This window comes from Perognathus longimembris, chromosome 11, assembly GCF_023159225.1.
Source record: "Perognathus longimembris pacificus isolate PPM17 chromosome 11, ASM2315922v1, whole genome shotgun sequence".
NCBI classification, from domain to species: domain Eukaryota; kingdom Metazoa; phylum Chordata; class Mammalia; order Rodentia; family Heteromyidae; genus Perognathus; species Perognathus longimembris.
The window spans coordinates 47,065,956-47,093,576 of record NC_063171.1 but is presented as its reverse complement, the minus strand read 5'-3'; the positions used below and the strand labels follow the sequence as shown (position 1 = coordinate 47,093,576).

The 27,621-nt window shown below is 36.7% G+C and overlaps 1 protein-coding gene across 3 annotated transcripts in view; it reads left to right on the top strand.

Moving 5' to 3' along the window:
* The window catches only part of Mark1 (microtubule affinity regulating kinase 1), a 98,742-nt gene extending 71,121 nt beyond the window's left edge, over window positions 1-27,621 (top strand). For 2 of the 3 annotated variants that reach the window (XM_048356528.1, XM_048356529.1), the window contains exons 10-18: window positions 5,159-5,258; window positions 8,753-8,865; window positions 11,110-11,263; window positions 11,575-11,768; window positions 16,519-16,619; window positions 17,424-17,588; window positions 19,044-19,298; window positions 21,482-21,526; window positions 25,518-27,621. In XM_048356528.1, coding sequence (XP_048212485.1) covers window positions 5,159-5,258; window positions 8,753-8,865; window positions 11,110-11,263; window positions 11,575-11,768; window positions 16,519-16,619; window positions 17,424-17,588; window positions 19,044-19,298; window positions 21,482-21,526; window positions 25,518-25,872 — 1,482 coding nt within the window. In that variant the 3' untranslated portion in view covers window positions 25,873-27,621. The remainder of the gene's footprint in view (window positions 1-5,158; window positions 5,259-8,752; window positions 8,866-11,109; window positions 11,264-11,574; window positions 11,769-16,518; window positions 16,620-17,423; window positions 17,589-19,043; window positions 19,299-21,481; window positions 21,527-25,517) is intronic. The other variant, XM_048356530.1, reaches the window with a different exon arrangement.

The window sequence follows — 27,621 nt, the reverse complement described above, 5'->3', positions numbered from 1 at the left end:
TCAAATTCAGTTCAATGACTCCTTCCTTCACAACTCCAGTCTACACTGCTAATTGTTCTTTGTGAGTTTTTAAATACTTGCTGCTAATAGCATGACTTTGAATAGTTAGATATTGTATATTCAGTAAAAGTTATGGCACTTCTCAGTGTATATATATTTTAGATGTTGATTCCTGTATATACCTTTTTCTGATGTGAACATGTATATATCCTAAGAGTACCATATAAACATAATTTGAGAAACATCAGGAAATTTGCATTCTCTTTATTTTTCTTTTAATAGCCTGTGTTCCAACTATCCAGTCTGGTCTTGCTCCTATATTTCTTCTTTTTTTTTTTTTTTTTTGGCCAGTCCTGGGCCTTGGACTCAGGGCCTGAGCACTGTCCCTGGCTTCTTCCCGCTCAAGGCCACTTGAGCCACAGCACCGCTTCTGGCCGTTTTCTGTATATGTGGTGCTGGGGAATCGAACCTAGGGCCTCGTGTATCCGAGGCAGGCACTCTTGCCACTAGGCTATATCCCCAGCCCCTCCTATATTTCTTAACCCATAGAATCTCTATTTTGCCAGTCACCTGAGTTAAAATTCCTCAGAAGATGATACTCCATTTTCTTTTCCATTTCTAAATGTCCAGGCCAGTCTTGATTTTCCTCTTTAACATTTTTTTTTTTTTTTTTTTGGCCAGTCCTGGGCTTGGACTCAGGGCCTGAGCACTGTCCCTGGCTTCTTTTTGCTCAAGGCTAGCACTCTGCCACTTGAGCCACAGCGCCCCCTCTGGCCATTTTCTGTATATGTGGTGCTGGGGAATTGAACCCAGGGCCTCATGTATAGGAGGCAAGCACTCTTGCCACTAGGCCATATCCCCAGCCCCCTCTTTAACATTTTGTCAGCTTTCTAAGATGACTTTTTATAGCTAAATCTCTGCATTCTCTCTTATCTTGGGCTCCTACAGAAGCTTTTATTTGAACTACCCTGTTCAGAAACAGTATTTGTGCTTAAAAAAAAAAAAGCTGGTACAAGGCAACCTTTGAACTCTATGACTTTTAAGATAATGAAGGAGACAGCCTGTACACAACTATTATAAATGGTGAAGTGTAGGAGTGTATTGTCAGTAGCATTATGATAATAGTAAAGTTCTATGGGAATGCAGAAGAAAGGCAAATAAGTGATTCAGACAAGGTTTATACATTCTGTCTACTAATATGCATCAAGAACTTCATTGTTAATTCTTTTAGGAGGCTAGATATGTCAGATTAACAAATTATTCTTTAGCCAGTCTTTGTTTAGGTTTATAGTCTAGTGGCAGAGGTAGTGATAACAAGTAAACACAAACAGTTTACATTGTAGATACATTATGTATCTTCCACTTAAGACAGAAAGTGCATCCATCAACCCTGAAATAATCCCCTTCCATTGCTGCCTTCTTGTTTTTCCCTTTCCTAACAGACTCTACTTCCTCTCAACAATCCCTTGTTACCCATCTGCCTCTGTACCCATTGCCTTCTAGTTCCTAATGCCAGGAATCCACTGAAGCTTCCCTCAGTAGAGGCATCTTTCTTTATTAGTTACCACCAAATTTGGCCAGGTGGGCATGTTCTGTATCTTTTAACCCTTAAATGATTAAGTCCTCTTCTGTTATTTCTCACTGATCATTCCTTCAGAAAGTCCAGTGATTTCCAAATGTTGGTCCTGAGCCCATCTTTCTCTTGAACATCTGGACAGAGTATCAGAGTGTTTTTCAGAACTATTTGGCTATCCTGTAGTGCCTCGGACAACTTGTTAAAATAGACTCAGCAGTTTCTTTCCTCTACCCAGTCCTATTTCTTTTCCAAAGTTTGACTTCTTAGTGAAAAATACCAACTTGTGTTCATTTTCCAGAACCAGAACTGTGGGCATTCTTTCTCATGTCTCCTTTTTACAATCATGTTCTGTGTTAAGTTTTGCACAGCAGAAGCTGAAATCATTTTATGTTACCTACCTCTCTTTAGTTTGGGATGTCATTTTCCTCTTAGATTTCAGCTGATGCCTCTCAGTTGATTTCTGTTCCTTTAGCTTTGAGCCCCTACAAAATTCTATCCTTTGAAAGTCCCCCCTTTCATAAAGGAAATCTTTGTGGTTTTGTTTCTTGCCATAGTTTCTTGCCTCACCTTACTCCTTCCCTTTTATATGCTTCTTTTAGTCATACTGAACTTGTAGGACCCACACATTCTACTGGCTTTCCTGAGAGCCTCTTTGTACCTGTTGTGTTCTTGCTGAGTCTTCAAGATCTTTTGGCTCCCTTCCAATTCTCTTTTGTGATTAGCTTTTTTTTCTTCTTGAGCCTAGTTTTTTCACTATTTATAAACCTTATTTCATTAATTATGAACATTGTGGTCCTTAATTAAACTTGAAGATATCACTAAGGACTGGTCTGAATTGAAGAACCATGAGTATTTTTATCTAGCTCATGTTTGTTATTTTTCTTTGCCCAGTGTCATTTATTGTAATAACAGCAAACCTACAAAGGTCTCCTTTGAACACTCACATATTGATAAAAGTTGAGTTAGGTTCCTTTGCTTGTGTTGATGTGTGGGTCAAACAAAGGTTAGATTTGTAGCAGATTTATATGTATAAAATGCATTTTGTTTTTTAAATAGCACTTGAGTTACCAGTCTCATATGCTTTCCCAGCTGTGCTTGTGCAGTCTAGCTATAGAAGTGAACAAAGGTGCTAGACCAAATGGGCTTGATAGATTAGAGCCCAGTAATTCCAGGAGACATTTCATGTACCAAGTGACTGTCCTTAAGTAGTTAGTTATGATTGCTGAGGATGTCTCCTCAGGGGATACATTCCAAGAGCTCCAAATGGATGCCTGAAACCTCAAAGAGCATCAAAACCTATATATTCTCTATTTTCCAGCATATCTATGCATACCCATGATAAATTTAATTTATAAGTTGTGCCAAGTAATAGATTAACAGCTACTAATAATAAATTAGAACAATGTATCATAGTAAAAGTTATTCCAATGATGTAGTCTGTCTCTATCTCATAATTATATTTTGCTCATGCTCACAGTTTTTTTGTGATGATTTGAAGTCATATGATACCAACCTGATGAGATGGAGTGAGGTGAATGGCATAGGCATAGAAGGTAGCTCCAGGTCACGGTGAACCTTCTTTATTTGTCCCCAACAAGCTACTGATAGCAAATTTTGGTGAATCTCATAATGTTCTATTTTATCTTCAGATGATAGGAGTCACTCCTTTGTCCAGTGTATCCGTATTATACTCAATACTCATCAGTTAGTTACTTAGCTGTCTAGGTTATTAGATTAATTAGTATCTCTCAGAACAGTACACAGTTCTGAAGAGGAATTGTTTGTTTCTGGAATTTTCCACTTATTATTTCCAGACTATAGTTGAATGTGGAAAATGAAACCACACATAAGGTAAGGATATTGTGTTACCTTTCAAGCTAGGAAATTCTGACAATAATAATTTTTTCTTTCTGTAAATGATAGTGCTTGATTCTAAGCTGTTCAGCTTAGAATAGGCATACTTTTTTTTTTAAGGAAAGGAATGAGGAATTGAAAAAATCTTAATTTGGGAAAATTTTCAACTCCACTTTCTCCATATTTTTTCTCCTGGTGTGAATCCTCCCCAACATTCTTAATTTGTTTTGTTTTGTTCCTAATTAATAAGTAATGACTAAAGACTGACATGGTACCGTTATTTGAAAATTTGTTGTGGGTTTGTTTTATTTAATGAATCAGATAATGAACTTAGATAATCATCACTCAGTAATTATTAGAAGCCAAGTTAGTGGTAATTTTTTAAGAGCTAAAAGCTACATGGCAACATAATCATGCTTTAAATATATGTGTTATCTATAAGGTTTAATATAACTATGCATCACATAACCAAAACCTTTAGAAAAATCATCTATTCTGTGTAATAGTATTGTTATATGCCCAGTTGTCTGAGATCTGCTCTAGAGTGTTTGTCTTCTGGGGCCTGATTTTAGGTTAATATTAGTAAATAAGAAGATACATAGCCAGGCAAAGAGTCTTAAAAAGATCTGTATATGAAAGATAGTTATTTTCCTAACTAGTAAAATAAATCATAGAGTTGGATAATTGTATGTCATAGAACTTCAAAAAGAAAACCAATAAATGATATCTAGAATAAAACCTAAAATTCTATATTATAAAAGGATTTTTAGTTAATACAGTTATTAAAGTATGAGTCTCTGTCGTATGCATGATAATTTTACAGGGAAACTACCCAGCTTTTAGTTCCCCATTGTCTGATTATGAATCTATGAATGTGGTAATTTTTCCACTAGGTTGCTCTTTTGTCTTTTTTTTTTCTTTCCCCCAAGTCCTGGGCCTTGGACTCTGGGCCTGAGCACTGTCCCTGGCTTCTTTTTGCTCAAGGCTAGCACTCTGCCACTTGAGCCACAGCGCCACTTCTGGCCGTTTTCTATATATGTGGTGCTGGGGAATTGAACCCAGGGCTTCATGTATGCAAGGCAAGCACTCTTGCCACTAGGCTATATTCCCAGCCACTCTTTTATCTTTTGGTTAAAAAAACAACAACATAGCATAAATGTATCTTCTTAACAATTCATATGCATATCACAGTTTGTACATGCATAATATAGTATGGTTAATTATATGAGCACTATGTAAAACAGATCTCTAGATCTTTAATATTTTGTGACTTAAAACTCTTAAAGCCAATGTGATTCCAGACTTCCATTTTAACTGGTTTCCTATCCTATATTCTGAATTATCTTTAGTAAGTATTGATTTTTAAATTCCAACTTGTATTTGATAGAAGACCAGAAATAATGAACATCTTTTCAATAATCTTAAATGAAAATATGAACTAAAGATTAGGATTAGTAATTTCTTATGTTACAACTTGCCCATTTGAAAATATTTCTTTTAAAGGAATGGGGTAAAAGTTACAGTGAGTCATTTCTTTGGGTGAGTAACAGATGACAATCCCAGTTGTCATAAGATAGTGTATGTGTATCCCACAGTCTCATATCAAACTAGATATTGGAGAATACCACATGATTCTTGTGGATTAAAACAGTAAATTTCATGTTTGCTGAAATATTAAGTTGCTGACTACTGTGATTTACCAAACATAATGTAGAGTTTATTTTCTAGCAAATAATGAAAGATAGATGGATGAATGTTGGTCATGAAGAGGAAGAACTAAAGCCATATACAGAGCCTGAACCAGATTTCAATGACACCAAAAGAATAGGTAAGTATTTAAATATTGTAAGAGGTACTACCATAGGCTACAAAAAAAATAAAAATAAATGAAATAGGCAAATAAATTAAAAGTACTAGACTGGGAATATGGCCTAGTGGCAAGAGTGCTTGCCTCATATACACGAAGCCCTGGGTTCTATTCCCTTGCACCACATATACAGAAAATGGCCAGAAGTGGCGCTGTGGCTCAAGTGGCTGAGTGCTAGCCTTGAGCAAAAAGAAGCCAGGGACAGTGCTCAGGCCAGTTCAAGGCCCAGGACTGGCAAAAAAAAAAAAAAAAAAGTACTAGCCCAGTACTGGTGGCTCACACTGGTAATCCTAGCTACTCAGGAGGTTGAGATCTGAGGATCATGGTTGGAAGCCAGCCCACGCTGCAAAGTCTTATTTCCAGTTAACCAGTAGAGAACTGTGAGTGTCACTGTGGCTGAAAATGGCAGAGAACTGTCCTTGAGCAAAAGAGCTCAAGGACAGCACCCAGGCTCTGAGTTCATGCCCCATGACCAATTTTTTAAAAAATTAAAGTTCGATAGTTTACCAAGTAGTGTTTAAAAATATAAATAGGGCCCAGGCATGGTGACTCTGACCTGTAATCCCAACTACAAAGAAAACAGAGCTCAAGTAGATCATAATTTGAAACCAGCCTGGGCCAAAATTTTAGCAAGACTTCATCTCAAACAATAAGCTAAGTATAGCTGTAATCTCAGCCACATAAGAGCCATGGGTAGGAAGATTGTGATCCAGGGCCAGCCCTGGAAAAAAATACAAGACCTATATGGTTCAAGTGGTTGAGCTCTTGCCTAACAAACAAAAGGTCAAACCTCAGCATTGAAAATACAACAATAAAGTGTGTGTGTGTGTGTGTGTGTGTGTGTGTAAAATTGCTCCAAATATCATTTTTAATTTATTTACATTATTATCTTAATAATAAACACTAAACATTAAAATATCAAGTTCTTCATCCCTCAAAAAATAAAGGCTGCCTATGACAAACATACAGCCAGCATTATACTCAATGGTGAAAAGTTAAAAACATTTCTTATAAAATCAGGAGCATGACAAAAATGTCCACTTTCTCCACTCCTCTTCAACATAGTACTGGAATTCCTAGCTAGAGCAATAAGGCAAGATACAAACATAAAGGGGATCCAAATAGGGAAGAAAAAAGTAAAACTCTTCCCCTTTACAGATGACGTGATTCTGTATTTAAAGAACCCCATAGATTTATTTCCCAAGCTACTTGAGCTGATCTGAAACTTTGCAAAGTATCAGGGTATAAAATTAACCCACAAAAATCAGCAACTTTTCTGTATGCCAACAATGAGAAGAGCAAAGCAGAAATAAGGAAAGCAACTCCTTTTGTAATAGCTTCAAAAAAATAAAATACCTAGGAATTAACTTAACCAATGATGTGAAGGATCTCTGTGCTGAAAACTTCAAAGACCTGAAAAAGGAATTTAAAGCAGATTTAAGGACTTGGAAAAACCTCCCCCTTGCACCTGAATTGTAAGGATTAACATATGCAAATGGAAATACTGCCCAAAGCTATCTACAAATTCAATGCAATGTCCATCAAAATTCCAACATTCTTCAGCAATATAGAAGAAGCAATCCAAAATCAATTCTCCCAAAAACAAATCCTCAAAGATACAACAGCCTCAAGTGGGCTAAAGAGAGACTTCTCTGAAGAAGAAATAAGAATGGCCAATAGACATGAAGAAATGTTCAACGTCTCTGGCTATAAAAGTAATACAAATCAAGAAAACATTGAGATTCCACCTCAATCTAGTTAGAATGGACATTATCAAGAAAACAAACAATAATAAACACTGGTGAAGATGAGGCCAAAAGGGAACTCTACTATTAGTGGAAATGTAAACTTGTTCAACCACTGGAAAGCAGTAAGGAGGTTCCTCAAAAGACCAAACATAAGCTTTCCAATGACCAAGCAATTTAAACATTCATACAATGAGGAAGATATTCTTATGAGAGAATTGCAAGGGCTCAATAGCTGTGTGCATAAGATCATATAAAATGATGCTTATTGAAATGAACGCCAAGAAATGAAATTTTTTTTATTATACTATTTGTAGTTCTTTTTGTTGTTGTGTTTATTCCCTTCTGTCGCTGTTTTTTTATTTCTGCACCTTTGTCTTGTATATAAGTTTATCTGACTTGGGGAGGGGAAGGGGAACTACAGAAATGGTGGGACAAAGGCTGAACCAATTGAGCAGTGAAATCCACTAGACACTGTGTTGGAAATGAACCATACAACTTCAGGGGGAGAGGAGTCCGGAGGGGGAAAACTGGGAGCAAATATGGGAGCGGTGACACAGTTCAAAAGGAAATGTTCTCATTACCTGAATCATGTAACTGTAAGCCCTCTGTACATTGCCTTTACAATAAAATTTAAAATAAATAAAACAGCAAATTCTAAGATGTTCATGTGTATCATGGTACAGTTCAGTTGGCAACTTATAAGAAACTAATTATATCATAAGCATTCTTTCTTCAGTCCTTCATGGCTGATACAACTATTATCACTGATGAGTGAATTCACAGTTTGTTTTTACCATACTGACTCTTGTTTTCTTCTCTCTTATCATCTTTCCCAATCTCTAGTCCTGCTGCTACCCACTCTCAGCCAGCACTCTATTTGCAGTTTGTTCTCTCTCTCTGTCCCTATCCAATCCTATCAGAAACTCACAACTCCATTACCTTGCCTGGGCTGTCTGGCTTGAGAGCAGTGTAGCAGGGAGGAATATTAAGAATCTGATTAGTCAGGCACCCGTGGTTCATGCCTATAATCCTAGCTACCCTAGAGACTGCGATCTGAGGACTGTGGTTTGAAGACAGCTAGGGCAGCACATTCCATGAGACTTTTTAATTAACTACAGAAAAGATGGAAGTGGAGCTGTGGCTCAAGTGGTAGAATACCAGCCTTTAGGCAAAAAAAAAACAAAAAACAAAAAACAAAACAACCCTCAGGGACAGGACCCCAGGCCCTGAGTTCAAGCCCCAGGACTAGCAACAACAACAAAAAGTATCTGATCAGAATACGTGTAGAGTAGTTGTGGAAGTCAAAGCTTCCAAAGAAAAATCATTCCCTGCAGATCAGAAAGAAAGCAGAAGTTGTTGAAATGAGAAATCTTTTCACAAGTGGTTATGATGTGTTGAGAGACAGTGATGAGAATAAAGTGGGACTTTGTGACATAGACTGACAGTCTCTTGCTGGACATAGGGAAAGCTCAGAAATGTACTAAGCAATGAGAAACTGAGTGGGTTTGTAAGTATATAACCCAGGATATAAATAATTCTGTGTGAAAAAAATAGTTATTTCCAGTATCTGAATATACAGTATCTGTAGTTAATAATGTAAAAGTTTTATAGTTAAAAATCGCACTTTAAAATTTCTAAACTTAGCTTTAATTTTGTTGATTTGCCTACTAAAATAAACTCATTTTCAGATTTGCATTTTTTCCCTAGACATTATGGTAACCATGGGTTTTGCACGAGATGAAATAAATGATGCCTTAATAAGTCATAAATATGATGAAGTTATGGCTACTTATATTCTCCTGGGTAGAAAACCACCTGAAGTAAGTTTTCATCTTTTTACATTAATTTGAATTATTTCTTGAGTTAAAATACAGCCAAGTATTTGGCAGTAAATGTATTCTCTTTTTTGTCATATCACAAATAATATTCTTATTCATTAGAATTCAAAAATCAAGGTGCTGAATTGTAAACCAATTTTGTTTCTGGATACAGGAGAGATTTCAGGCCCACTACCTTGTTTGCACCCAGAGGTTCACTGCGCCACAGTCTTGGCTTTGAGAAAAGTGTCCGTAGAGTTTCTCAATGCACACTTTGTACATCCTAGTACAACAGCCTTGCCAAAAGCAATATGATTATTCTGAATGCATGGCAGCATTAAAATGCTAGATATAAGTAGAACTCAGGGGAAGTGGACTCAACTTATTTTGCCTTCCAGCACGTTAAGTGGCTTTCATGCATTCAGTTGGGAATCCTCAAGGTCAGGAGAGATCTGTGATAAGAAAATTGTATATAAATGGTGAATCATAAAAGCAAACGAGTCTTTTGGAAAGAAGATTATAAAGAGTTCAAATTATACAGGATATAATTTGAGAGTAGAAACAGAGGCCAGAGTATTGACAGTTTGTTAAAAATTGAGCATCTGTGGGAGGCATTTTGTGGTAAAAGCTGAAATTATTTCTAATTAAATAGTAACTGTGAATGAACAGTTCCTTTCAGCTGACATTTATTAAATGTACTTTGTACAGAATCTTTGCTGAGTCTCTCAGTGAATCCTTAAAATAATAGCAGTCAACAGCATGGTTCATGGGGTATGTGTCATCGATACTGTGGGAGCTCACAAGGGGGCAAGCACCCACCAAGGTGGTCTATATGATATAGCAGATGGAAAGTAAAAGTACTTGGTGACCAGTTGGAATCAAGGAGAAGAACTCCTCAATCTTCTTGCATGGTTGCCTATTACATAAGTAGTATTTGCCAGGCTTGGGAAGGTGTGGATTCAAGACAAAGATGAAAAGTTCCATTTGGGATAGTTGGATTGAAGGCTGTTGTTGGATGATGCTGTCTATTAGATATTTAGGCATAACGATCTGGATTTGGAGAGAAAGATTTGTATAGAATTAATAAATCTGGGACTCACCACCAGAAGAATATACATTGCACACTGCAGTATGCCAGGAACTGTTACAGGGACTTTACTTTTCAAGCTATTAATTTATCTCATCTTTACATGAGCCTATTGCAGTGGAGGAAAGGAACCTCGGTAGGATCACTGACAGCTAAACACAAAAGAAACAATAATTTTACAAGCATTCAGCCATGCTCTTGCATAAATTAAAGTAAAGCACGAATTGTATTGGAGATAAGCTAATGAAGCTGCTGTAAGTGGTGAGAGCATGGGCTTTGGAGCCCCACCTCATCTGGGCACAGCCATAGTGCATGTAGGCTTTTGTGCCCTAGTTTTCTTACCTATATAGTAAAAGTAGTAATAGTTAGTACTTATCTCTTAGGGTCATTGAAAGGACTAAATAAACAATACCTGTAAGTCCTTAGAATAATTGCTGGCAGATTGCCATCATCAGTAGTACCTTGCTATTTGTTATTAGCATCATCCACATAGGAATTTAGATTTAGTGATTCCGACACAAGTTTTCGGTCAACAACTTTTGTGTTATGTGCATTAACCCCCAATTTACCATGCCTAGTTCTAAGTAAATGTGACTTTCCAATTGGACCAGATAAACCGAATTTTGTTTGGTGTGTGGAGAAAATAAAACAGTTTAATCTTAGTTCAGAACATAAAACATGCAAATGTGGACAGTCTTCATATATTTATTTTTATATATGTGCATGTATATATACATAAGTATGAGTATGCATTATCAGTTTTAGGTTTTATCCTAATTTTGAATCCCAGCAATGCCCTTAACTCTCCAGTTTTTCCATCCTAAAGTTCAGGTTAGGATATGAAAAAACAAAACAAAACAGCGCAGTGTCTAGTCTGTTTTAGCTATGTAGTCTAGATTACTGTCCAGCAATTTGTAGCTATTTGATGTTTTGACTAAATGAAGAATTGTTCAGAATCACAGAAGATTGCAAGCACTTGTGGAAGGAGTCCAGTTCCCTCCCTCCCTTCTTCCAATTCTGTGTGCAAAGCTATTTGTTCTATTGTTTTCTTTTCAGTTTTACTCCCTGTAAAGTTTTGAGACATTTAAGATATGAAGAGTGCATTGTCCTCATGTAAACAGTCCTCTGTTTTAAAATCTTGGTGGTCTTTCTTCTCATAGTTTGAAGGTGGTGAATCACTATCCAGTGGAAATTTGTGCCAGAGATCCCGGCCCAGTAGTGACCTAAACAACAGCACTCTTCAATCCCCTGCCCATCTGAAGGTCCAGCGAAGCATCTCAGCAAACCAGAAGCAGCGGCGCTTCAGTGATCATGGTGAGGGACAAGTGCAGTCTGTGAAAAGATAGATTAGACTGTATTCTAGACTTGGAGCCTAGGCTCTTTACAAAGTCATTCGCATCTCATGTGCTCCTGACGTTCAGTTTTCACAAACTTACAATATTGAAAGATAGATATAATATCTTTTCAAAGACTAAACTAATTTTTGTAACCTAGCAGCGTAGTCTTGGTTTAGAGCACAAAGTATGCAAATACATACAGTTTACTTAAAGAGTTTTTGTTTGTGAGAAGACAGTGTCAGGTTTTTTTTTTTCAGCTAATTGTGCTTTTTTTTTTTTTCATCACAGCTGGTCCAACCATTCCCCCTGCTGTGTCTTATACGAAAAGGCCTCAGGCTAACAGTGTGGAGAATGAGCAGAAAGAGGAATGGGACAAAGATGTGGCTCGTAAACTTGGCAGCACCACAGTTGGATCAAAAAGTGAGATGACTGCAAGCCCTCTTGTGGGTCCAGAGAGGAAAAAGTCTTCTACTATTCCAAGTGTGAGTAAATATTTTAGTGTGTTTGAGTTTGTTCAACTGATTTGTCATTGTTTGTTTAATGTAAAATTATTATATTTTGTCACTTTGAATGTTTCTAAATGAATTACTGTTTGAAGAACCTGAAAAAAGGCCCAAACTTCTCATAAATACAATTTAGGAAAATAATAAAAAGCCTTCTTAAATTATATTAATAATTATATTAATGGTACATGTACCATTTGGTAACTACAAAAATTACTTTCTTGCTTATATTTCCTGTTTATAACAGTGATCTAAAGATACATTGGTTTATTTAGTCTTTGTTAACTGTTCAGTGAGGGCAAACACACTAGAAATTATATAATGGATACAGAAGAGAGATGTGAGGCTCTCCTGTAAGGTAGCAAGAAAGAGGGAAAGTATAAAAAGAAAACTAAAATTGAAGGATAGAGTAGAATTGATAGCATTTAGATAATAGGTATTTTGAAAGGGAAAGAAACAAAATGAAGCAGGGAAAATATTGAGGAAATAGTAACAAAAAAGAAAGGAAGGAGATTCAGAATGGAAACAGAAGCCAAAAAGAAAACCTACTTCTGGGCTCATTGAAGTGAAAACTCTAAACAGCAAAGCCATTTTTCTTTAAAGATTAGAACATTGTAGTATGAGAGCATATGACCTTAAAAGGAACAAGATTTGATTGACAGTAGAATTTTTTTCAAGGGCTGACAAAGGACTGATGGAACATTTTTAAGGATTGAAAGGAGAGCACAATTTGGGCCTAAAATTTTTATATCTATCTAAATGTAAGGTATGATAACCATATTCCTGATCATAAAATGTGTCAGCTGTTTGGCTACATATAGACTATTTGAAACACACTGAATCATGTAAGGAAGTGTTCTTCAAAGCTCAATGTATCTTTATCACAAATGGGTGAAATGCCCTTTGCTTGTCATTTTATTTACTTAATTAAAACCATAATGTTTTTGAATATGTGATTGGATTATCTCCTTCTAGCCTATGGAATAATATGCATAACTGCTTTAATGATTAGTGGATTTTACTTCTTGCCTTCTAGCTGATTTGCTTGGAAAGTTTTAATTACAAAAGGGTTTGATCATTTTTTAAGAAATTTTTCCAGCAAGCCATCATTTAACTATGAGCTAGAAGGCTGCTTCTTGAGTTATCACTCCACATAGTAAGAAGCAATAATAATCTCATCCTTAGTCCCATATTTTCTCCCAGCCTCCTGTTGTGTCTTGTCATTTTACTCAGCTTTCCCTTACTTGCATGGACACACTCACTTTGACCTTTTTATGTAGTGCTTATCACCTGTCAAGTCCTGTTTCTGTGACTGAGCCCTGCCCATCTCCTTAGCGTTCCCCATTGCTGTATTGGTTTCTTTTTTTTTTAATTTTTATTGTCAAACTGATGTACAGAGAGGTTACAGTTTCATACGTTAGGCATTGGATACATTTCTTGCACTGTTTGTTACCTCCTCCCTCATTCCCCCTTCGCCCCTCCTGCTGTATTGGTTTCTTTAAGTTCCTAGTTATACACCTTCTGTTCCTCTTGTGAGCCTTAGCTCCCTGCACCTTCTCATATTATTTCCTCAGATGTTAGTGATTATATGCATACTGGGCATTCAGACCATATTTACTAACTTAAGCAGGCAAAAAACGTAAAACATTAAGCTAATCTGTACTTGTCCTTAGTTTTTAAAATAACAGCCAAAAGTTTCTGATGTAGAAATTTTGTTCTTAACCACTTAGTACTAGATTGCTTTTTCAATTTACTGTTTAGTTTTGGTAATCTGAGAAACTGAAGCAGTGTATTTTGTTTAATTTTAGAAGTGCAGAAGTTTCCAAAATCAAGTTAATCATCTCCTTCCTCCTATCCATAACCTTCCATTCTCAACTCTCAAAATAATTAGTGCTAATGATTTGAGATGCATTCTTCTTTGAGTTTTTCTTTGTCAAAATAAATGAACATGCAAGATTATTTTTAGTTTTCTTTTTATAAAAAGAAATCATACTGTGTCTATTTCATTTTAGTTTTCTCACTTATGATACTATGGCATCCTTCTGCCTCAATATGCAGATCTTTTTAGTAGCTGCACATGATTTCATAAGTATTAAAAGGTGAATGTATCCTTTATTTAACCTTTATTTTGGTATCGTGTTCAGAGCTTTGCATTTTCCACAGCATCTATCTTTGCACATTTCTGTTATTACTATATTGCTGCTAAATGCTTTCTCGGAAGCTCCACCTCTGGTCCTCTGTGATTATTCATTTTTTAACCTCAGACACATCACACCGCTCCGTTGGTGTCACAGCACCCTGAGTCTGTGCAGGTCCCAGCCTCACACCCATGGGCCTCCCCTGGCAATTCTGATGAATTCTAATGAGTGTCATTGGCTGTCTTATGTATCCTTGCAGTATATACATGTAAATTTTTAATAAATGCTACCAGTGTAATTTTCCAAATGGTGGGGCAATTTAGAGAGTAATTATTTTCCACATCTTCATCTTTAATTTTTTGACTAATCTGAAAGACCAAAACTTGCATCCCTTTATTTTTAATTTATGTTTCTTTGACAACTGGTGACATTGATTACCAAAATGATCACTATTTAGCTTTTAGCAGAAAAAAACTGGCTACCTCCTACTTAAAAGCCAAAGCTTTGATCTTTTTTTTTTTAGGTAGTTTCTCAGGCAAAAGGAACTTGAGCATTTATAAACCAACTCTCTATTATTATAAGATGGTGACTGAATAAATGAACTTTTTTAAACTGGTGACTATTATTTTTTAGTAAAATGGCATATTATGAAAAATATATAATCTACTTAGATGACATAGCAAACCTTCTTACTTTCCAGTGAAAAAGAAGTCATACCCATAACATGAAGAGCTAATTTGGCAGGTGGTAGCCTCATAGTACACTTCGCATATATAAAATCAGAAACATTTTTAGTCAAATAGTAAAAGCCCTTGCTTATAAGTGATTTATTGACAGTATTATTTGAAAATGTAATATATTGATCTCTGGTAGCAGATGATGTTTAAAACTAGCCAGTTGAAACTAGTCATGGTGCTTCAAACCTATAATCTTAGTTACAGTAGGTAAAAATTGGAGGAATGCTGTTCAAGGCCACCCAGCCATTAAAAATAAAGGTTGAGATACTGCACTTGAACCAATGGCACAGTGGTGTGCACCTGTTATCCCAGCTACAGGGGAAGCTCAGTGGCTGAAGTGGCATATACCCACCATCCCAATGACATGTGGAAGCCCAAGAAAGAAGACAACAGCTCAGGTCCAGGCATAAGTTGAGACAAAAGTATGCTATACAGAGAGGAGAATTCCAGAAGTATAATTCCTTTGGACAACTAATTTATAGTGTAACAAATGAATACCAGGAAGCTGAAATGTGTTTTGTCAAAGAAGTGTGGAGCTGAGGGGAGGGGAGATTAGATGAATGGAAAGAGGAAAGGTAGGCTAATATAATTACATATTATAATAATATTTATTCAATGTACTGATGTGAAAAATGGAGCCAAATAACTTGAGAATATATGTGAGGTTGGAATATATGAGGAAGGAGATGATAGAAGATGTGACATTGATCAAGATGCATTGTTGTAGTCACAAATGGACATAATTGAATTGAAATCCTTTTGTACAACTACTTAAAAATGGTAAAATGAATAGAAAAACAAAAGGTCAGGTACCAGTGCTCACACCTATAATCCTTACTACTCAGGAAGTCAGGAGACTGAGATATGAATACTATGTTCAAAGCCAGCCTGTAATGGTAATGTACAGGAGGCTACAGTTACATAAGTTAGGTAATGAGTACATTTCTTTTTTAACAGCGTCACCCCCTCCCTTATTTTCTCCCAGTTTTTCCCCTCCCAACCACTGTCCCTCCCAACCACTGTCCCTCCCAAGTTGTACAGTTCATTTCCAACATGTGAGACTCTTACATCCAGCTAACAAACAAACAGAAAGAAGTACAGCTGTGGCTCAAGAGGTAGAGCACCATCCTTGAGCAAAAAAGCTAAAGGGCAGTGCCCAGGCTCTAAGTTCAAGCCCTAGTACCAGCATAAACAAACAAATAAATAAGTGAATCAATAAATAGCCAATGCAGAAAGGGTCTGGAGACATAGCTCAAATAATGCCTAGCCTACCCTTGAGTTCAATCTCCAGCACCCTCACACCACTAAAAACAAAATCCTGGTTGGTTGATAGGCAGCAACAGGAAGTTTCAAGTTAAAAAATCAAATAGATTAATGTAAATAAGTTTTGTTGGTTAATTGGCAGAACCATGTGTTTCATTATTCATCTACAATCATTACTTGTTTGTTATAAGTGAGTTTTACTCTTTATAAGGGACCATAGAACTCTTCTTGTATTATGGATCAAAAACAAATTTTGATAGAAATTTCTGTGCAAAATTATGTTAGGTGTATTGATAAAATAAATAAAATTTAAAAAGTCTTCACTGTCCTGTTCCTGATGAGATTTGATGTATCACTGACTACAGAGTTACCTGTAACATCCCTTACCACCAGTTCATAAGGAAGTTGCTTGCAGATGACTGCTGGCTGCTACTAAAGGATTAGAAGCTAAAACTTTAATAAGTTTGTTTTTTACACTGTGCTTTTTAATCTTAAAATCTAAATATGAGAGCGAAAGAGGGATAGGAGACAGTCATGTTAATGTAAGATTCTAATAATCAAATTTCTTTTTATTTTTTTTCCTTCTTAAAGAACAATGCGTATTCTGGAGGCAGCATGGCAAGGAGGAATACATATGTGTGTGAAAGGACCACAGATCGGTACACAACACTGCAGAACGGGAGAGACAGCAGGTGATGGTCATAGTGCCAAGTACCTTTGTCATTGTTCTACCCCAGCAGATGTGCTTAAATGCCCATAGATAAGTAGATCAGGGGAAAGGAAATACAAAGCAGTCAGATTGCATCCCACCTTTCTCACCAGGGCACATAAAGCAAGAATTTTAATTATAAGACATACAAAGATAAATATATCTTCCTTGGACCCTTTAGGGTAGATTGTTGGAGAATGATTTCTTGCCTATTAAATGCTAATCTGTGTACTAGGTTTACAGTAGTTAACGCTTCATGATGTGAATTAAAAGTATTTTGGTAATGTTTCTAAAGAATAATTTTAGTATGTTTATACTTCCCTAATATGAATATTTTTGGATAACAGGTTACAATAACACATTACATAAAATTCATTTGGGGAAGTGAAAATTGTTTCTAGTCATAAGCATCTTGTCTGAAACTATAATACACACACACACACACACACACACACACACACACACACACACACAAATCATACCTTCTCAGGTTCATATATACAGAGCAAGTGTATGTGAGATCTTTTCATTGGGAAGTAGTGATAAATGCTCCCTGTACGCTTTGGTGGAAATTTACTTTTATTAGCATGGATTCCTCTCCTTCCTCTCTCCCCATCCACCGGTTCCCCTTATAGGCTCTTAGCAAAAATATTAATTTTTTATTAGTCACCAATATCCCCCCTGATGTTTTATGTCAGGTGCTTTAGCATAAAAAGTGTTCATCAGTTTAGATTTTTTTTAAATCAATTTCTCTAAGTTGAGTAAGCTGTATCTTTTCTTCTTTTAGCCTTACGGAGATGTCTGCGAGCAGCATATCTTCTGCAGGCTCCTCTGTAGCCTCTGCTGGCCCTTCAGCTCGCCCTCGCCACCAGAAGTCCATGTCCACTTCAGGCCATCCTGTTAAAGTTACACTGCCAACCATTAAAGATGGCTCTGAAGCTTACCGGCCCGGGTAATATTACATTTTTTAATGATGCTAGAAAATGCAGCACCATTTGAAAATACATGATATGTTATGTGATATGATGTCACATTAAGGGCTTCTCAGTGAAGCATTGCGGCACATGCCTGTAGTCCTAGCACTTAGGAGGCAATGCAGGAGGATCATGAGTTCCAGGCCAGCCTGGGCTATGAAGTAAGACCTTGTTTAAGAAGAAACCAAAAAGAGTTTTCTTTTAAAACAGTGTTTGTGGCAGAAGAGAAGTTTAATTTTACCATACACTTAGAATGTACTTTAGCTGTTACCAAAAATGTTGCTTTATAATTTAAATCATTTTATAGAATTTTATTTTAAATCAAAGTAAACTGGGGTTTTGTTGTTATTTCTCTCTCTCTCTCTCTCTCTCCTCTCTCCCTCCCTCCCTCCCTCCTCTCTCTCTCTCCTCTCTCCTCTCTCTCTCTCTCTCTCTCTCTCTCTCTCTCTCTCTCTCCTCTCTCCCTCCCTCCCTCCCTCCCTCCCTCCTCTCTCTCTCTCCTCTCTCTGCACTGGGCTAGGAGTTATGATCTGGCTCCTACCAGATACTTGCCATTATCATCAGTGAAACAGATGAACTCAATGAACCTACTCAGGTCTTTTTTTCTAGTATTTATCTGTTTTAAAGTTTTCTCAAACTCAGAACTTTCAAACATTTTAGCTCTTTGATAATTAGATCATATAGTCATACTCATAGTGCCACAGAGCATTGTGTCATCACTGGGCTTAAATTGCAGGTAGGAAATTATTTTGTTCAAAGGCTATTTTTGGTGGTGGTGGTGGTAGTACTGATGGGATTTAAATTTCAGGCCTGGGTGCTATCCCTGAGCTTTGCACTCAAGGCTAGCACTCTGCCACTTTGAGCCACAGTGCTACTTCCAGTTTTCAGGTGGCTAATTGGAGATAAAAGTCTCACAGACTTTTCTACCTGAGCTGGCTTCAAACTGTGATCCCTGGATCTAAGCCTCCTGAGTAATAAGGGTTACAGGTGTGAACCACTAGTACCCTGCTCAGCACTTTTTGATAAAGCATAAAATTTATATGCTACATTGCTAAGTAGTTTTAAGTTAAAGGAATTCAAATTTAGTATCCTTTTATCTAAAACTTCTAGGTTCAGAGCATTTTTAAGTTCAGTTTTTCAGATTTTTAATAATTGCATATGCCTGTTGTATCTTTGATATGGAACCTAAGTATCTTTGATATGGAACCTAAGTTTGAACATGAAATTCATGTCTGCTTCTTAAACACCTTATATGTAATAGCTCAATGGTCATTTTAGTTTGACTTATTCAATTATTTATTTTAATTGTCATACAGTATTTTCAGTGCATCTTCATTTTTATGGTGACTGACACCATGAGGTCACGCATGGAATTTTCCACTTGTGAGTGAAAACTTTGCCTGTCATTATTCATATATCTTCATTTGTCCCAGCAGTACAACCCAGAGAGTGCCTGCTGCTTCTCCATCTGCTCATAGTATTAGTGCCACCACTCCAGACCGGACCCGGTTTCCCAGAGGGAGCTCAAGCCGCAGCACCTTCCACGGGGAGCAGCTCCGGGAGCGCCGTAGTGCTGCTTATAATGGGCCACCTGCTTCACCATCCCATGAAACAGGTGCATTTGCACACGCCAGAAGGGGAACGTCTACCGGTATAATAAGCAAAATCACGTCCAAGTTTGTCCGCAGGTCAGTAACAGCACACCGTTGTGCTTTGTGTTAACAATTAAAAAGGAAATTTGGAGATGTACTCTTCTCTTTGCAGTGATTTTTCCAAAATGGTTTCATACCATTAGTGTTCTCTTTTAACAGAAGTTGGAGGGAAAAAAATCCAGAAAGACATAAAGTCTTTGTCTTAAAGAACAGAAAAGAAAAGCCAGACAAAAAGAAAACTGAAAAGGCAAAAACCTGATGGCATAAAATAGTTTCATTTTGTTTACTCCCAGCACCACAAAAAAAGAGAGGAGAAAAAGGCCTTTTACTAGTTTTCATCTTGCCTAGAATACAGTTCCAAGCCCTTGCAGAGATCTCTGAGGATCTTTGTAGTCTCCTGCCCATTCCGGCTCTATCCTCTTCTCTCCTTTCCCTTAGTGGCTCCACACCATCATGCAGGTGCCTCACTGAACACACCAGGCATACCTGCTCTAGGCATTGTGCTTGAATTCTCCTTGGAATCCTCTGCCTCAAATACCTTCCTAGCAAATATAGCTTATTCTTAGAGAGAGAACAGCCTGTTTGTTCACTTGCATATATATTGCTATAGGTAAGGTTTTTAAGTTGTAGTTGTTGAAGAGCTAGCTATATGTTCTATATTCCCACTTGCCTCCTACCAGGGCTACTTTAAACAAACTTAATGGACTACTTGAAACAATTGCCATATAGCAAAAAAAGTTTCCATCCTACTAGTACCCAGCTAGGCAGGAACAAGGGGTAGTTGCCATTTCCAGTAATTATAGCCAAGGAAGTCTAATCTAACTGAGATTTCCCTCCTGATGCTTTAAGTTTAGCGCATTGAAGTAGGTTTCTGGAACAGTGAATTACAAGGCAAAATGTGAATGGGCATAAAAGCCCAGTGAGACTGCTAGCAAAGGCATTTGCCTTATCCTCAGGAAAGTCCACTTAAATATAAGAACATATTTTATTATTCTTTCATTTCTGACAGAATAAAGTGCTGATGCATAAGGTACTCATTTTTAATTACCATTCCAGTTTTAGAGCTTGTAGTGAAGAAATATTTCATTTATTTAATAGAATGGGATTTTATTCCCACTGTATTCATTTTACATTCAAAAAATAAGTAAATAAAGTTTCTGGAATGGCTAAAACATTAAGGCATAACCTTAAAGATTCAAGTTGGTGATTTTTCCTCATTTCTTAAAAGTACTCTATTGTAAACTACCTTTGTATTTTTTTGTTGATTTGTAATTTGATGAAGATTACAGTGGTACTGGAAGTGGGGCTGTGGCTCAAGTGGTAGAGGGCTAGCCTTTAGCTGAAAATCTCAGGGTCAGCGCCTAGGCCCAGAGTTCAAGCCCCATGACTGACAAAAAAAATGACAAAGGTGTTAAAATTCTAGACTTTAAAAATACTAAGTACTTTTAACACAGGACAGTTAGTACTGTGTTCCTGATTTTATTCTATAGGTTGTTATCCAGGTAAGATTTGTGTGTTTAAGATTGAATCCTTGTTTTTATACTCATCTGCTTAGATAGGCTGTATTTCCTGTACATGAATTACTAGCATAACTTCTGAAATCAGTTGATTGCTTATTTCAAAATTGGTATTTGTTTTTAGAAATACCTATGTGTCAAACTTTATTTCTTCTTTTTTGTTGTAATTTTATTATCTTTATGAAGTTCTACTAAGGGGTTACCATTTCAACAAATATGTTCAAAGTATAATGCATCTTGATTGATACCACTCTTTTCATTCTCCCCATCCTTCCCAACCTTAAGCTTTATTTTTAACTGCAAGATTAATTTTTGTATTTTCTTTCTTAGGCAGCTACTAAAATTATATATAGTAAGAAATACGAAGTTATAGCAAAAAATACAAATCCGGCTATTGATAATTAATAAATCTAACCTTAGATTATACTAAACAGAGCCAAGAGATAAGTGAAGTCATGGCTAGGAATTGGAAGATGTATAAAAAGCTGTACTCCATGTTAACCTCTTATCTTCTCTTGACAGTACAAAATCACCAATTAATTATAGTAATGTGGCTATGATGAAAAACATAATAGTGTTAGACTGACCAGTAATAGAAAACTGTCACAGTTGAAGTTTATTCAAGAAGTTAATTTTAAAATTACTGTAGATCTAGGTTTTATTGGTATATCATTAAAATCTCCATCTTTGTTTTGTTTTGAGGGATCCAAGTGAAGGCGAAGCCAGTGGCAGAACAGACGCCTCAAGGTGAGCAATTGCCATTCATTCTTGGCTGCTGGGCTAGTGAGGGAAATGTATATTGGAATGCTTACATCAAGCAGTATTTGTGAGCAGAACTCATACTTTAAATCTTGATATATCAAAGTGAGGTTTGCATTTAATTAAGCAGAACTCATACTGTAAATCTTGATATATCACAGTAAGGTTTGCATTTAATTAAGTCGATCAATTATAAGCTTGTGTTTCCTTAACATTACTTTGAATTGTTTGCTTGATAAAGAAGTCTTTGTTTCTACAAAATCTGTCATAGTAGGAGAATTCATGTCCTGTTCCTTTTTTCAGTCATAGGATCTAAGGAAAATTAGCCTAAGTCTTATAGCACAAATAACATAGAACATTGAGGTACCAAGTATGTAGAAAGAACTGGTATTAGTGATATAGTTTATGTAAGCATTCTTAGACCACATTTTACAAACTATCCTGCCATGCATGCTCTGTGGAGTTTTTGACATTTAATACTACTTGAGTATTCAGTCAGAATCATAAAGACTTGATTTTTTTAAAAAAAAGGTTACTGGCCATGCTCCCTAGAGTTTCAATTTAGTTGGGGTGGAGGTGGGGAGCATTTGCATTTTCAACAAGTTCATGCCACTACTGCTAGTCTATTATGTCGTCATCTACCATAAAATAGACAAGTTAGTACTTGTGTTTATTCACTGTTAAATTTCAAGAAATTTATGAACTAAAGGCAATATATTATTTTGAGTATACACAAGTATTAAGGGATACAACATAAATTTCAGAATTAAGTACACAGATGGTAGAAAAGCACTTGGCTTCATTTAGGAATTAATTTTGACCAGCTAAACATAGGCCTATACCTTGCTACTAGTTTACTTCCTAAATTATTTGAAACATAGAGCTCTAAGGAACTTTGAGAAAACTTCATTAGGCATTCCCAGGTAGCCTTCTTTATAAACTGTGCTGTATTTATGTTTAGTCATAATCATTGACATGTCTTGGTAGAGTTGGCACCTAAATTATCATAATAGGGAGCCAAAGGGAGGGAAGGCAAATACTTTTAATCTCTTTCAGCATGTTATATAGTACTCTAGCCCCTCCTTTACTTCGTCTTCACCTCTAAGCCCTTCCTTGCATCTCATTCTGAATTTCATTAGTTGTGTCACATGTGGCCTCTAATAATAATGTACTTGATCTGCATGTACTTTAGATGACTACCAAGTTTTATTAACCTAAGAAGTTAATATCTAATCTTTTAGAAATATTTACAGGGCCCTTTTCATATATCCTTTTGCTTGGTTGTGTTGGGTTTTGTAAAGTGCTTTCTGGTCATTTAACCCTCATAACTACCATCTGAGAAAGGCTCATTTTGCAGATGAAGAAACAGTGATGGATACAAGTGGGGCCACATGAAGTGCCCATGAAGTTCTGTCATTTGTGAGGGATGACCTTGTGTTCATACATTAACCTTGCTGTGTGACTTACCTGCCATTCGACTTTAGGGGTGTTACTTGATTTCTTTGTAGCTACTTTTCCTCCCACTGACTGCCTCATAGGTAGTTGTGAGGAATACATGGGGGAATAACGTATTGGGCACTGTAGACAGCTCCTGCTGCTCCTAGGAAACTCTCACTCAATGCCGGCCAGTACTGTACAAAGTCGGCACTTTTGGAAACTTCCAATAGTTAGCATTTTCATTGATGAGACATATACACAAACATCTGGTATTGGCCTGTTGTCCCAAGGTCATGTGGAAGGAAACCTAGACACTTTTCAACTCCATAACTGTAGAGTAGTAATGTAAGTTTCCCTGCTGTTGATTCTGTTTTTAAAAGAGTGCCTAATCAAGTGGTTGCTCAGGCCCCTTTAGCTCCTATGGGCTGATTCCATCACTGGACTCATCTGGGTGAAGCTGATAAATATTCTGGTTGTCTCTCCCAGCCCAAAGAAGTTTCTGGTACAGTGGCTTAGATTCTTAGAGCTAGAGATGCAGTGGAATAAATACTTTCCATATTTATTTAACATTCTTCAGATATTTACCTACTCCTTTCCTTATGTTTCCAACTTATATAGTTTGCAGAGCTTTGGGAATTCATTTCTATACCTAGAAATAAAAGATACGATATTTTTAAAATTGTATATAGTTACCTACATAAATATACATCATGGTAGTGGTACTAAATGATTATATATATTAATAGAAGGTATTTTATAGTAGAGGATATACTCTTTCAAAGTATATGATTTCCTTCTTAAATATGTGAGATAGGTTATCAAGTTAAAGTTGCCACATGTAGCCCCGTACTTGTGGCTCACACCTGTAATCCTAACTGCTTGGGAGATTAAGATCTGAGGATCACAGTTCGAAGCCAGCAAGGGAAGGAAACTCCATGAGACTCTTATCTTCAATTACCATGGAAAAGAAAACAGAAGTGGAGCTGTGGCTCAAGTGGTAGAGTAATAGCCTTGAGCACAGCAGCTCAGGGACAGCTCACAAGCTGGATAATTCTTTCTGCATGATAACTGATCTATTAATTTTTACCTTGCTCTGATTATTTGAAATTGCTTTTGTGGCTCAATAGTGTGAAATACCTACATAAACAAAATTCAATGAAGTAAAATTCATTTAACAAATATATGTTAATATCTACTGTAGGTCCAGCATCATTCAGGACGCCTCAGATATGACAAGAATGAAACAGACAATATTACTGGCCCTCCTGGAGTTGTAGATTCAGAATGTGATAGGTATAGGAAAATACAGAGTAGGGTAAGGAGGTGTTGTCCACGGTGAGATTGGATTCAGGATGAAAAGTGGTCATGGAGGCCTTAGAGAAAAAATAAACAATAAAGGAATTAGACATCTGCCCCCACCTGAGGAGAGGCATTCCTGGCAGAGGGTACTTGCCTGTGTAGAAGACTGAAAAGAAAATATATCCTCTGTGGTCAAAGAATGACAGTCTGTGGTCAGGAATGGCTTGGAGGCCAGTGAACCCAGGCAGGAGTAAGTAGGGAAGGAAATAATAGATGAGGATGGGGGGGGGGGGGTCATGTTCAGCCTAGTAGTCTGTTGTAAGGGTGTCTGTAGTAAAATGGGAAACTTGGAGGTTATCAGTATGTGCTGTAATATAACTTACTTGCATAACTGCAATATAGTATTCTTTCTCATTATTACCAGGTGTAAACAATGCTTTTTCCCTGAATAGTCACTATATTCCTCCTGTTGAAAAAAACAGAAAAAAAAACAAAGAATTTTTTTCTTGGATTTCACAATTGTGTTTCACACACAGAATACTATGTTTCTGCCTTTGTGCATGTGCATGTGTATTCAGAAAATAGAGAATCTGTATTTACAAACTTGAAGAAGGAAATGCAGAAAGAACTTGGGAAAAAATGCTAAACTGCTCACATTCCGCTGCAAATTTGTTTTCCACAAAGAAAATACACTACTTTGGGGCTGGATATATGGCTCAAGTGGTAAAGAGTCTACCTAGCAAGCACAAAACCCTGAGTTCAAGCCCTAGCCCTCCCCTCCCCCATTAAAAATACTGCTTTGTATTATAGTTACTAAAAGTCAAAACAGCTCATGTTTTTGCAACTATAAGATAAATAAATCTTTGTGTCTCTCTTAGAGTAGACTCCAGATTGGGTAGAGTTTTTTGTTTTTGTTTTTTGTTTTGGTTTGGTTTTTTTGCCAGTCCTGAGGCTTATACACAGGGCTTGAGCACTGTCCCTGGCTTCTTTTTGCTCAAGGCTGGCACTCTACCACTTGAGCCACAGCACCACTTCCAGCTTTTTCTGTGTATGTGGTGCTAAGGAATTGAACCCAGGGCTTTATGCATACTAAGCAAGCACTCCACCTCTAGGCCACATTCCCAGCCCCCAGATCGGGGAGTTTTATTAGGCACTGAATTATTATTATCTAGGTTTTATGTTTTGATATCTTTGTTGAATGAGATTTTAGCTTTTATTCTTCACCTTTGCCCTCATTTTTCAGAAGTACATCAGGGGAACCCAAAGAAAGAGACAAAGAAGAGGGCAAAGATTCCAAGCCACGTTCTTTGCGGTTCACGTGGAGTATGAAAACCACTAGTTCAATGGACCCTAACGACATGATGAGAGAAATCCGAAAAGTGTTAGATGCAAATAACTGTGATTATGAACAGAAAGAAAGGTTTTTGCTTTTCTGTGTCCACGGAGATGCTAGACAAGATAGCCTTGTGCAGTGGGAGATGGAAGTCTGCAAGTTGCCACGACTGTCACTTAATGGAGTCCGCTTCAAGAGAATATCTGGGACGTCTATTGCCTTTAAGAACATTGCATCCAAAATAGCAAATGAGCTTAAACTGTAAAGAAATCTAAATTTACAGGATCAGGGAAGATGCACCCATGTCTGAGGTACAGTTTTTGAATGTACTGGTAATGCCTAATGTGGTCCGCCTATGAACCTCCCATGTAGAATTTGCCCTTAATGCAATAAGGTTATACATAGTTATGAACTTTAAAATTAAAGTCAGTATGAACTGTAATAAATATCTAGCATAAAAGTAGGGTCACATGTACAGGTGAGTATATTGTGTATTTCTGTTCATTTTCTGTTCATAGAGTTGTATAATAAAATATGATTGCTAAAAATTTGTACAGTTGTCTAGATTTCTGCACATAAATGTATGTTTAGTGCTTTGAGTTGAAAATCTCTCTTCTTTGTTATCTACAGTCTGGTGGTTTTGTTCTTGTTTTTTATTCTTACCTCCGTCATTCAATTTTGAAAATTGTGTCCAGGATGAAAAGTACACAGTAATAGTCTACAGTTGTAGCATGAGCTTTATAAAATTATTTTAAATCATATTTAAATTGGAACCGGAGCTGATACATAGCTCAGCTTTATTATACACAGAATTAATCTTGCTCATCTTTGCTCTTAGCCTTGTCATTGAACAAGGTTTAGTTGAAAAGATACAAAATGTTTACAGTGTTGGCACTTAGAATTTTTAAAGTAAAGTACATGAAAATAAATAATAACTTTGCTTTAAGCTGACTTAGAAGTACTGGGGAAAAAATTAAATCTATACCAGGTTTCTTTTGAACTTTGGAGTGTTTTCTTACCCACTGCTAATTATAGCAGTAAAATTGAAAAGAATCAATGTTTCATCTGGCTGTGATAACGTACACTGTCATTTAGGTTTGCTGCCTTCAGAATACCGCAGTGTAATTGCGGAAATACAATAATATTGGGACTGTTTCATAGCACAAACTCATCTTTACAGTGTTGATCAATGCATCAGTTAAGAAATAATGCCACCTCAGGAATTAACTGGCATTGGGAACATTTGCCTCATTCTCCTCCCATCCTCTTCATCCATCCTTCTGCTATAATATCTGTAAGTACTTAAAAAGACTTGTGAGCAAACCATACTATTTATGACTGTGTTATTGGTTTATGCTTGTGGGTTGTTCAGTTTGTTCCCATGTAACCCATTTGTTTTAAGTATTTTGCCAGAATTCTTGTATTTATTCCCCATCTCCATGCCTATAATGTGCAGCTTCATAACTGGGCATTTGCCTTCTTTTCTTTCATAATTAGCTATGTAAAGCCACTAGTAAAGGTACATTTTAATACTTGTCATTTTATACTGAATTAGCCTTGGAGGTTGACTGTGCAATGTTATTTAATGTTGTAATTACTGTAATATCAACATATGGGCCCCATCTACACACTCCTACGTTATAGAAAGTGTATTTAAATTTTATCAGTTTTAAGAAAAATAAAGCTGTACTAAATGCTGTAACTAACCTACAGTGGAAAGCTCTAAGTGTAGGTGATGTGCCATTCTGTAATGGCTTCCAGACTAAGGTGATTTTACCTTCTGTACCGTACTGTGATGTAGCTTTCTTCTGTAACATTCTGTTCTAAAATGAAGTGTATTCTTGCCTTAGCAAAGGGTGATGTTTGAGAAAACAAAGCAAAACTGTGTAGCCCCTCTTTTTAACTTAGTGTCCATTCAAAAGAATTGATGCAAATCTTTATTCACTTTCACTGGTGCACACGGGACTTTTACTTGAACATTTCTCATAATAAAGCACTTGTCTTTTGCTCTTTA